The sequence below is a fragment of the Athene cunicularia genome, assembly GCF_003259725.1.
Source record: "Athene cunicularia isolate RWA chromosome 14 unlocalized genomic scaffold, athCun1 chr14_part1, whole genome shotgun sequence".
Lineage (NCBI taxonomy): Eukaryota > Metazoa > Chordata > Aves > Strigiformes > Strigidae > Athene > Athene cunicularia.
In genome coordinates this window covers 16,072,540-16,084,484 of record NW_020799118.1, presented here as the reverse complement: position 1 = coordinate 16,084,484, position 11,945 = coordinate 16,072,540, and the positions used below count along the sequence as shown (strand labels likewise).

The 11,945-nt window shown below is 57.1% G+C and overlaps 1 protein-coding gene across 12 annotated transcripts in view; it reads right to left on the bottom strand.

Moving 5' to 3' along the window:
* Positions 1 to 6: 6 nt before the first annotated feature.
* Positions 7 to 11,945, bottom strand: part of CAPN15 (calpain 15) — a 53,640-nt gene continuing 41,701 nt past the window's right edge. For 11 of the 12 annotated variants that reach the window (XM_026858712.1, XM_026858715.1, XM_026858713.1 and 8 more), the window contains 10 exons: positions 8,106 to 8,314; positions 7,675 to 7,858; positions 4,766 to 4,989; positions 3,602 to 3,727; positions 2,403 to 2,555; positions 2,052 to 2,213; positions 1,485 to 1,714; positions 1,129 to 1,289; positions 671 to 849; positions 7 to 501 (listed from right to left, as the gene is read on the bottom strand). In XM_026858712.1, coding sequence (XP_026714513.1) covers positions 324 to 501; positions 671 to 849; positions 1,129 to 1,289; positions 1,485 to 1,714; positions 2,052 to 2,213; positions 2,403 to 2,555; positions 3,602 to 3,727; positions 4,766 to 4,989; positions 7,675 to 7,858; positions 8,106 to 8,314 — 1,806 coding nt within the window. In that variant the 3' untranslated portion in view covers positions 7 to 323. Of the gene's footprint in view, positions 502 to 663; positions 850 to 1,128; positions 1,290 to 1,484; positions 1,715 to 2,051; positions 2,214 to 2,402; positions 2,556 to 3,601; positions 3,728 to 4,765; positions 4,990 to 7,674; positions 7,859 to 8,105; positions 8,315 to 11,945 lie in introns of all 12 variants that reach the window. The other variant, XM_026858719.1, reaches the window with a different exon arrangement.

Here is an 11,945-nt window from a genome sequence, read left to right as displayed (position 1 = left end):
GTGCCGGGGGAGGGCTGAGGGCACCGGGCCCCAGCGCGGGTACGGGGCAGGTGGGATCCTGAGATGGCCCCGTGCCCCCAGCTGCTCCTCATAAAGTGCATGGGGGGGGCTGGCGGTGCCAAGGGCGGTGCAGGGGGGGGGCAGCAGGCAGAGCTGGTCCTGGCCCTGAGAGCTCGCCCTGGCCCCGCGGCGCTGAGCAAAGTGCTGGGTGTGATACTCCGGCTCTGCCCCACGGCTCAGCGCTGACAGCTCGGGGGGCGACCCCGGGCCAGAGGTTCGGTGAAAATAACGGGGGAGTGGTGTGGGGAGGGGGAGGCGCTTCGTCATAGGGGCCGGGGGCCGTGGAGCCCGGCGACCTCGGGTGTGAGCAGCGGGTTGTGGGTGCCCTTCGTCGACATCCAGTCGTTGAGGAAGGCCTGGGTGGCTTTGCGGTGCGCCAGGCGGTGGGTGATGGAGAAGCCGGCGTTACCCTCCAGCTGGGAGAGGATCACCAACACCTGCCTGCGGAGAGAGGGACGGGCTCAGGGCCAGGCAGCTGCCTCCGCCCCAGCAAACCTGCCCACCCCAGCGCCCGCCCCTCCCTGCCAGCCCCAGGTCTGCCTCACTCCAGGTCTTCTGCCTGCCCTCGCGGGCAGCCCCCCACGCCTACCCACCCCTGCCTACCCCGGACCTGTGCAGGGGAGGGACGCTGTCCTGTGTTTTGAGGCTGCCACGCGTGGAGACGACGTTGAAGCTGTCGGTGCAGTCGCACTGGACGTGCAGGTAGGACTTGGGGTGCCGGTTCTCCACCACCACGATGAGCCCTGCCCAGCCGTGTGTCAAGTAGTAACAGGTCATCCCCTCACGGCCCTGGGGCAAACAGCAGGGTCAGCGGGGTGAAGCCTCCGGGCATCCCCATCTCCAAATCTCAGCCCCTGCACCAGCATCTTCCACCTCCAGCCAAGGGCTGCCCATCTACTGGGGTACCCCACGCTGCCACAGTGGGCATCCATGGGGCAGGAGGGGACTAGGTGGCTAGCACAGCCCTGCCCAACTCCTGCCAGACTGAGGACACGGCAGAGGCGGGGTCCCAGCCCCCACCAGCAGCCGCAGGGAGCCCAGCCCCTGCCCTGTGCCCTCCGCACCCACCTCATGGCGCTCGCCCTTGTTCTCGGTCAGCAGGATGATGGCATCCGCCAGCGTGGTGGGCTGCGCCTCCACCTGCTCCACCATCACCAGGCGGGAGCTGTAGATGGCCAGGATATAGCTGGAATAATCGGTGGCTGGTCGGCTGCTGGTGGGACTCGATGCTGCAGAGACACACAGAGGAAGGGGGAGGATCAATGAGACTGTCACCAAGCCCACAATCCCCGGGGTGCTGCCGGCTGCTGCACATGCAGACAACCTCCACCCCCAGCAAGGTCCCCAAGATGAAGATCAAGGGCTTTGCCACCTCAGTGTCCCCCGGGGAGCATGGCTGTGGGGAGGGCAGCCCAGCCCCTTACCCTGGGTGGCGGCGGGGCCTGCCAGGGCAGCACTCCAGTGGTTGAAGGCACAGCACACGACGGCGTACTCGCCCGGCTCCAGCATGACATCGCAGTTGACGAACTTCTTGACGGCTCGTTTGCTGTGAGCCATCAGCCGGCCCAGGCTCAGCTTGTTCCCGCTGGTGAAAGTGGCCCGGAAAACCATGATGCACAGATCCAGCAAGTGACTGTCCACTGTGTCTGACCGCCTGCACCAGGAGTGGGAAAAGGGTCACATGTCATCCGAGCACTGCCCGCGGAGCACAGGGAGGCCATGGGGAGGATGGCAGGAGGCCACGGGGAGGATGGCAGATCCAGAGGAAGAGTCCTCCTGCTGCCCCAAGTGTCCAGCCCCAGGAACCAGCACACATTCAGGGCTCGGGTTTCAGCTAAAACATGAGCAGACCCTGAGAATCAGAGAAACAGTGACTGGGGCCCACCCCTGAGCTCTGCGACCCCGTGGGAGGGCACGGAGCGAGATGGCACCATGTTAGGGATTTCTCCTGGGTCACGTCACTGCCCGCAGGCCGTCGCTGCCTGGCTCACCTGCTGCCCTCCTGGAAGAGGGCGAACTCCAGGGCAGCACGTTCCAACACCGTCAGCGATGTCACCGTCACCGGACCGTTGGCCTTGTTGGGGAACATGCCCTGCACACGCACCTCGTGCCAGTCCGAATGGAGCTTGCAGATATCCACAGAGTCAAAATACCTGTGGGGAAGCCGGGCTCAGCCCCAGGCAGGTCCTCTTCAGGGACACTGCTCTGTCCCCCCACCCCAGCACGCTGCAGCTCACCTACACCCTCTGGGGACACCCGGTCCTGCCTGCCCCATCACCCCCTGCCCCATTTTCTGTCCCCTGCCCAGCCACCCACCCCACAGCCTCCTGGGCACTACGTACTTAATGAAATCACTGTACTCCATCCAGAAAACGCCCTCACTGCTGCCATGGGGCATCAGGTCATGACGCAAGGGAGCTGGCCAGTGTGGCCACTCGTCGGACCAGCTGCCATTCCAGGAGAAGCGGCCCCAGGGGTTTCGGAGCCGCAGTAACCTGAGGGAAGGGGAAAAAATGGTGTCAGAGGCCCAGGAGGAAAGAGAACACAAGGAAGATCACCTCTGAGATTCTCTCCCAGCTTTGCAGATCCAGCCAGCCCTCTGCAGAGGGCACCACACCACTTCTGCCCCTGCCGTTTAAAGCCCTCACAGCATCCTAGACCTGATTTGCCAAGCCCACTGTGGCCACCCCCACCCTCATCCTGCAGTTCTGGGCATGCTGCAGCTCCCTCTGTCCTCCCCTGCCCCAAGGGCCTCCAGCCAGATGAAGAGCTTCGGCAGGGAAGAGGCTGCCATATGCGATGTGGCTCAAAATGGGGCTTTATACAGCACCCAGGCTGTCAGAGGCAGCACATGTTTCTATCCCCCCATCCTCCAAAGGTGGGAAGGATGCCCTGACTGTCTCACTGAGTTCATACAATCATCTAGGTTGGAAAAGACCTTGCAGATCATCCAGTCCAACCCTTACCCTCAACTCCCCCAGATCCCTCAGCACTGGGTCAACCCCTCCAGGGATGGGGACTCCCCCCCTGCCCTGGGCAGCCCATTCCAACGCCCAACAGCCCCTTCTGCAAAGAAATCCTTCCTCAGAGCCAGCCTGACCCTGCCCGGGGCAGCTTGAGGCCATTCCCTCTTGTTCTATTACTTGTTCCTTGGTTCAAGAGACTCATCCCCAGCTCTCTGCACCCTCCTGTCAGGGAGTTGCAGAGGGTGATGAGGTCTCCCCTCAGCCTCCTCTTTTAAAAAAGAACTCAACTCAGTCCTCTGCATCTCGTGAGATCAGGTGAACCGTTCTGCACCACAGGGCGTCCTGAAGCAGCGTGGCCCTGGGTGTGGGGCCAGTGCCAGGCAAAGACACCTTATATGACAACAGCATTTATGTGACACCCTGGGATGGACAAACAGCCCTTGCTGGCCACAAGGATGGGACACAGAGGAGTCCCCAGGGTCTTTCCAACATGTAATTATCTGTTGCCAGGGTTTCTACTCAGGCTGTTGGCAGGAACGTCTGCTGTACCATGCCAGGCTCCACCCCAAACTCACCTGAAGCCTTGGACATCCCGCACGTCCAGGATGGAGTAGGCATGCCGTGGACGGAGACCCATGCTCTCGTAGGCCACATCATCCACCTTCATGTTGCCTCCGCCACAGGATGCGCCCATGAGGAACCTGCACAGGGGACAGCAAACCTCTCAGTGTCCTGCCAAACCTATGGGGGGGAAGCTCATCCCTACCACTCAAGGCACAGGACAGACTCCCCCCCAGGAGGCTCCCGGATATTCCAGCTCTGCAACAACACTATAAACCTCCCAAGAGCAGTGCCCCAGCCCCGCTGGCCAGAGCTCTGCCTGGGCAGCATGGACTCCCTCTGCCTGCTCACGTCCATGCTTGAGCCCAGGCTCCGTGATGAGCTTCTCTGAGCAGAGCCCTCACCTGCAGGGCTGAAAGCTCTGTCCATGCACAGTGGAGTTTTGACCAAACCTCAATCATTTTCTGCCAGGCCCTGGGGTCCTGCCCATCTCTGATGGCTGGCAGTGCTCAGCCGCACAGAAAGGCAAGCGGTACGTCTGCCTCCACTTGGCAGGCAGCTGGCCCATTCCACAGGGGTGAGGAGAGGCTGTATGGGGCAGGAGGTCTGCATCAGCCAGGCTCGGGGGGACACCACATACTGGGACCTATCAGCCTCCTGTGTGGCCCCGTACTGCAGGATGGCAGGAGCAACCTTGCCTTCAGCCAACCTGACTGCCCTCCCGCCAGAGTGATGAGCAAGAGGTCTTTGCTTTTGCTTTGTCTCCTACAGATTGCAGATAGTCATGCCCAGTGACGGCCAGCAAAAATGCCACATACGGGTGGGAGACACGTGCAGGGTCAAGCACTCAACAATACAAAAAAACCCACAACTCAAAGCAAAGCAAGCGGGCTTAATGCCAGTCACTTAAAAACTCCTGCAAGACAGCAGTAAACATGCACAGGGAAGTTCACCAGGATTTTAATTCCATAAGAAAATTAAACAAAGGAGAAATAATTTCTCAGAGCTTAGAGGGAGAACTCCACCCATGCTCCAGACAAGTGCCAAGGGTGGTGGGCTCCACCCTAGGTAATGCACTAGCCCCTCTCCTCTGAGCCTCAACAAACAAGAGCAGCCCCCCTCACCCCCCTTTTGGAGTGTCCATGCTCCTGCCATAGCGCCCTCCTGCCTCGTCTTACCCAGCCTCCTTAGAACTCAGCATTTTGGCCCAGATGAGGTCAGTGTCAATGGGCTCCTCGCGAGGGTTAGTGGAGCTGACCTGCAGCATCAGGCTCTCGCAGGGGGCACCCGTTAGTGTAGCCAGGCCTTCAATAGCACGCCCTGCCTGGAGGGCAAAGTACGAACCATGAAGCTTGGCCAGTGCCTTCTCAATGAGGGCGACCCACAACTGCTTCCTCTGGGCCTGCAGAAAGAAGGAGAAAAACATCACAAGCTGCCCTGAGTGGGATATGGGAAAGCAAAGGCAGCACGCGCAGACAAGGCAAAGCCCCTCTCACTCACCCCTGACCACCCTTCTGCTGTAGGGGGAGATGGAGAGGCAGGAACAGCAAGGGCAAGCCACCAGGAGCCTGTCCATGTGAGGCCAAGGTAGTAACCTGCTCAGTGTTTTGTTTGCACAGTTTAATTCCACGTGGGAAAACAGCCTGGAGTGAACATCCAAGAGGCCTGGATGCCAACAGAGCTGCACCCTGGGGTGCCCAGGCAGTCAGGCTGGCAGGGGTGGGTGTCCACCTTGCAAGCCAAGAGTCCTTTCCTTCTGCTTCAACCTGGATTTAAAGAGGTTTAGAGGATGTTGTGCACACCTGGATCAGCTGCCTTCCACACACTGTTGGAAACCAAAACCAACACACCTTTGGTGGAGGAGGCTGTCTAGAGCACACACAGCCATGGGATTGATTAGATTTCACTGATGGAACAGGGCCAAAGTTTCAAGAACAAGCTCTAAAATCTCCCAGGCAGAGATCAAAGTCCCCTACTCCAGCACAGGGACAGTGGTAAGATGTAATTTCAAGTTGCAAGTTTTTCAGGGGAGGAAACGCTCCCTGGAGTCACCTTGCTCTGGTGCCAGGCTATCACTCTTGGCATCGCTAGGCAGATTACAGGCTCAGAAAGAAACACAGGAGCTGCATTAATGCACCCAGATGTTTGCAAAGCCTCCACTGGCCATGGCAACGCGGGCTCAGGGCACAGCCTTTACCCCTATGTCCTAGTCACCGTGGCAGGTCCTCAGCGTGCCGCGGGGTGCGGTCACCAGCTGCTTTACCCCTCCCGAGGCTGGGGGGAGATGCCTCCACTCCAGCCCCTGCCTGCAGCGAGGACATGAAGAGGAAGGTGTATGAGGACAGAGGGCCTCTGCGTCCCCAGCAAATGGGGTTCAGGACGAGTGCTTGGAGGGCAGCGGGGGGAAAAGCACTGGTACACTCTGACTGTGTGTGACTCACAGGTGGCAGCCAAGAGCTGGGAGAGGAAAGGAGGGCACTGAAGATTTCTTTCTGATGGATAAAGAAAGCTTACAAGTGCTTTTCACTGATTTTTGAGTCCCTCACTCAAAAAAATCCATGTTGTTTATTTCTGCCTTAGCTGCAGCCGGGGAGCTCAGATAGGAGCCTGATTTTCCTTTATTTTGAGAAATCTCTGGTTTTCCTTTTTTTAGCTCCCACATCCAGCTCACATAGCTAAACACTTGGCAGAAAAATCTTGTCACGATTCAAATGCCCCTGGAAACAAAAGCAAGGCAAGCCCAGCCCACGTGAAAACCTTCAATATTAAAAAACCAAAAAGCAGACTTGATGGACAGAAAAGATAAAAACCAAGACAAGTATGTTGAAAATAAAGAAATTATTCCAGATCCTCTCTGTCTACCAAGAGGCAAAATGTAGACACATACTCCCTCTCCCCCTCTCCAAAGTTTCTCCTTAACAGGAGCAGCCTCCAGCAGCACCAACAATCATTTTGCCTGACTCAGTGTCCTTGCAGGGATCACCCACCACCCTGCTGAGGAGGCAGCCAGGCAGCCCCAGCTTGCAGCACCGTACCTGTGTGGCACAGTGTGCAGCCCCTGCCCCTCTGCCCACAGCCAGGGGTGCGCAGGGCTCAGGAGCTAGTGCTGCTGGCCGGGCCAGGACTGCTGCCCCACCAGGCCCATTAGCTCCAACACAACTCGCAGTTTCCCCAGGACTCCATGCTGCGAAAGGCACAGGCTACTGAGCCCACTCAAGCTGCACTGACATTAAGGTTCTCCAAATACTTGTCTTCAGGCCCCATTTCCCCAGCCAGAGTCCTGTCCCATGATGCAGTTTGGGGCTGTGTGTGTTTTAAAACAGGATTGGGATTTGCAAAACAAAGTCCAACCCAACAGTCCTGGGTCCCTGTCTCCCCCGACAGTGAAACTTCGTTTTGCTTGGCAGATTTTGCTGCCTGAGTTTCAATAAAGATGTTCCCAGTCTCCTTCATGGACATGATCCCAGCAAGTGCCCCTGGGCCTGGCAGGCAGGGCAGGGCATGACGCGCAGTGACGTCCCGAAGAGGCCGAGGGACCTTCCTTACTCCTAGCAGATGCCACCCGAGTGTGCTCAGAGCACTGGCTTGAAACAGGCTGATTTGTTGTGCCGTCTCCTCCCTCTCCACAGTCCTTCCCTGGCAAAGCCAAGCTGCCAGACCTTCCCGCAGAGGAAAGAAACAGCTTTCCTTCAGCTTCTTGCAGTACAAAACACACAGGTTAAAATATTTTCCTTTTGCTGTGAAGAATAAGGATGGCTTCCCCTTCAAGTGAAGTAGCTGTGGTGCAGGGGGGTGGGGAAAAGCAACTGCAAATGAAACTTCTCCATCATAGCCTCAAAATTGCCAGAAGGGGCCTAAATAGATTTATATTACAGCATCAAAGAGTTCAGCTGTCTTGAGGGCGCAGCAAAAAGCAGGGTCCTGAGCTGCAAACACCCCACGCAGAGCAGAGTAGGGGCTTCACATGAACCACAGCAGTACCTCTTTCCCACTGCCTCCCTGGGAGAGCCGGGGACGAGCCTCCCCCTGCCCCTGGTGCAGTGCTCCCCCCTTCCCGGCACCCCTCTCCCCCCCCAGGGCCGCTGACCTGTGAGAAGAGGAGGTATCCACACTCGTCGCAGGGCAGCATGTCATCCACCAGCACCGTGGTCCACGTGCCATCCTTGCACAGCCGCACCTGGTAGGCACCCTCGGGGCACAGCGTCCTGGTGATCATCACCCTCTCCACCAGCTCCGGCCGCTCGGCCAGCACGGCCAGGGCGCTCAGGAACCTGCCGGCGGGACGGGACGTGGGATGGTCTCAGCGGGGCACAGGCAGGCAGCAGGCAGCTGCCCAGCCGTGCAGCGCAGGGGACTGCAGTCGCAGCTGCTTGGTAAGGGGTGAGGCAGAGGATGGGGTACAGGCCTGGGGGTATAAATGGGTTTGAGTAGGGCTGGGGGGTCTGATCTGGAGCTGGATGAAAGGAGGGGAAAGGACAAAGGGGCAGGAGGGTGTCAGCCCGGCTCACTCCCCCTTACCAGCAGTTTCCCAGCAGTCCCTGCAGGATATCCGAGGGCCTGGGTGTCCGAAACACCGACCACTTCACCGATCGGTCCTTGAAGATGCTACAGTTGATTTCATGGGGTCGCAGCCACTGTTTTACCCTCTGCTGCACGCTGTCGCCTTCCGGGAATCCCACGGACTTAGGTCCAGGGTGGAAACTGTCATCTACAAAATTGACTTTGTTCTGCGAGAGCAAAAGGCAAGGAGAGCATCAGTGTGCAGCTGTGCAGCACGTGGCTCCTCGGAGCCTCCTGGGACCGGCCTGGCCTGGAAAGTCTCCCACCGCACCTCCAGGAGTGAGAGCGGAGCCCCCAGCCCTCCTGCCTGGCCCAGGCAGCCCCTTCCAATGCTGTGCCAGGGAGCAGGTCTGGGCCTGGGTGTCCCATGGCAATGGTACAGATATATTTTGTGCATCAGGTCCAGCATTCAGCCCTGCCACGAGCTGACTCACCTCTCTGGGTCCCAAGCTCTGGACTGCAACTCAAGTCTGCCTTTTTCTATTTCACAGGACCCTCCCCGGGCAGGGAACGTCTCACACTTCGTGCTGGTGCTAAAAGCTGGACCGTGGGGGACCTTGGCTGCCTCTTATAAGTGGCAAAGCACTTGAGCAGCAAGCTGTGAGGAGCCACCTGGCAAGCAAATGCTCTTCAATGCAAGCCCTGTGCTAAGGGCTGAGCTGTCCCTGCTCCAGGGGGGGGGACATGCTGGGCTTGGCAGTCCTGTGACAACCCCGAGGCACAGCCATGGAGGATGTTAGGAGCACCTTTCGCAGTTGGATTCAGCCTGACCACAAACTGGAAAGCAATTCCAGAGTGAGGGTGTCCCATGTCTAAGCCCACCTGCAATAGCTGCTCACATTAAATAAAATAGGATGAGCTGAAGGGCAGATAATCCCTTAGGTATTGGCCACAGAAGCAGGATGGGAAGGAACAAAGAACTTCACCAAGGGGAGGAGGGCGGCTTTTCCAGACAGTTTAAACACAGGGTGAAATAAGAACCAGGACTTCTTTGTTATTCTTAATTAAATGAAATTAAAGTCTTTCAGCAAAAGCCAGCTCTGACTTAAATTAGCTTTTATGAACACGAAACTAGTAGTTGTCCTTTCTCTTTTGTTGCAATCCTACATGAATGCTTTCTACTTGGTGCCTCAATTAGCACCTCCAGCTTCTCTTTTGCAGAAGGGTGTTTTTCAGCTAATAGATGTCCCTGGTTCAAATACCAATGGGGGTGAAAATGGACATGTCCCAGGGCTTGCTGGCTTTCACAAGGGGAGCATCTGCTCTGTGCAGCTGACCAGCAGCCACCTCTGCCATATAGGCCAGCAACCTCACCTTGCCTCATGCCGGCCTCACACACTCGCCTGTTGGGGTACAACCAGGGCTCCCCAGGAACCCACTTTCTGTCCCCTGAAGAGTCGCTGCAGTGCTCTTCCAAGCAGCAGAGCTGGAAGAAGCCCTCAGCCTCCCCGGTATCATGACCAGGGTCTCACCAGGAACAGGACAGCACCCAGCAGCACTGCAGGAGTCTGCACGTACACCCACAGACCTCACCAAGCACTGACAGTGGAGGCAACACAAGAGCCATAGCAGTGCAACTCTGCAGCAACATCAGGACAAGCCTGCCTAACAAGCTAACTCCCTTTATACCATGCTGTCTCCCTTCACATATTTCTAAATGCTTTAGAAAAGCTGTCGCTACTAATATCCCTGGAGATGGAGGGAAAGAGAGGCACAAGAGCTGCAGGGACAGCATCAGAGCAGGTAACTCCTCTCGTGCCTGGGCAGTGATGAGCCTGTTCACAGATCGTGCCAGGTAAGGAGTCTGGCTTATTTTTCCTGCAAGGGAATAAATCTGGGCATCGGACCTCTTTCACTCCTCCTGCTCTGCCAACAACCCTCTTCATGCCATTCTGGACCACAGATGTGACCTTCTCTGCTGCTACCTCCTTGGGGCCACACCAGCCGAGGAAGGCTGCTGCCTTCCCCCCCATGGCCTTGCTGCCAGTAGCAAACTGTCTGATGGGTGGAGAAGGAAAACAGAGATGGGACCTCCCCCAGCACTCAGGAAAGGCTCTGCAGGCAGACATGCCAGAGCATGGCACAGACAGCAAGAGTCCTGGGTTTTGCTTTCTAGCTCTGCAGAACGTGCTGATGCGTGTTGTTATTCAGAAAGGGAGAAGGATGGGTAATTAGAGAAGAGTAGTGAGACAGCGGGATAAGCAAGAGAAGAGACAGCACAAGACAGGGAAGCAGATGCCCAGTGCAGAGGCAGCTAGCGAGAGACATCAGCTCTGTTCTCCTCCCAGAAGCAAGAGAAAGGGTAAAGCTGGAACTTCTTGAAAAAGCAGGGACCACAGACCGAGAAGTGGTGGAAAAGGCACCCCTGGAATAGCGGAGGACGGAGCACCCATGACAGGAGCTCGAGCAGAAATCCCTGCAGTGCGCATCACAGCAAGGCGGGCTGCTCCACGTGACTTGGGGCACAGGGACAACAGGCAGAGGAGAACTTGACCAGCCTGACAACTCTCCTCCAGGGGAAGGCTAAACAGCCTGTAAAACACCGTGGACAGAAGGAAGCCTGGAGGCTGCCTTACATGCCAGCCCCAATAGGAGCGTTGGTGGGAGGCTGCGGGCACGCTGGGAGCAGAGCGAGCATGAGTATGGGAGCAGCACGGTCCCACCACTGCTGACAGTCCTTCCCTCGGACCTGCAGAGCTCCATAAATAGTGTCAGAACACTGCAGTGGTTTAGTTTTAGGGGGATTTTCAGGAGATGGCCCATGCTGATCTAATAGCCTGTTAGTGCTGGCTTAGCAAGCTAAGCGAGCTCAGCCAAGGCTCCAACCGAGAGCTGTGCTGGACAAGGCAAGGCAGACTCCCCTCTTGGCAGCGGCAAGCTGCTAATTCAACTTGGCCATCTCTCATAATTCATCCTTCAGGCCTGATTCCACAGGATGTAATAGATGTTCCCTGCCTATAAAAGAGGCTATTCATTTGCTTAAAAGAGGGAGATAAGCAGAATCAGGGTCTCTCTGCTATAAAGACACCCACAGCTGTTAGGATGGACATTTAGCAATTAAAAAAACCCACAACCCCAAAATCGCTCTCACCAGCTTCCCTCCTGAGCCAAACTTCTCTGTGGTCCCCAGTCTGTGCAAGGGAGGCACAGGCATGGAGGCACTCCTCAGCCCCGGCAGGAAAAGCCTTGTCTGTACGTCAAAATGGGACTGCAACTCCCTTTCCATCTGGTCCAGAAGAGCTGGAGGCTTCCCCCAGAAGGAGGACAGAGAAAGAGCAGTGTTCACAGGAGCACCGTATGGCACTCAGGGGAAAAAATGGGGCCACAACAGTGCTGTTTGAGACTGAAACCCAACAGATCGAGCCAGATAATTCACAGTGAGAGGAGAGGGTGATAGAATGTGTTCCTGAGACCCTCACCTGGAGCCAGGGTACAGCTGAACCTTGGCTGTCCCTCCCAAAACAGGGCCATTTGCAGCTGCAGCTGTGCATTCACAAACACCAAAACCAAGAATGCCAAGGCCCAGCTCATGGTTCTTGAACACTTGCAGTTGCTGGCAGTGGCAGCAATTCCTCTGCCTGCAGCCCTGCCAGTGCTCTGAGCCTCTGCTTGCTGCATCCCCAAATTTCCTGCACCCACATGTCGCAGTTGCTGCCCAGACAGTGGTACTACCACTAAACCTGGACACACTCTTTCCCAGCCTTCCCCACCCTTGGACAGGGAAGGAGCTGTATTGACCACCACAGGATGCCCCCTTCAACTCAGAATCACAGAATCATCTGGGTTGGAAAAGCCCTT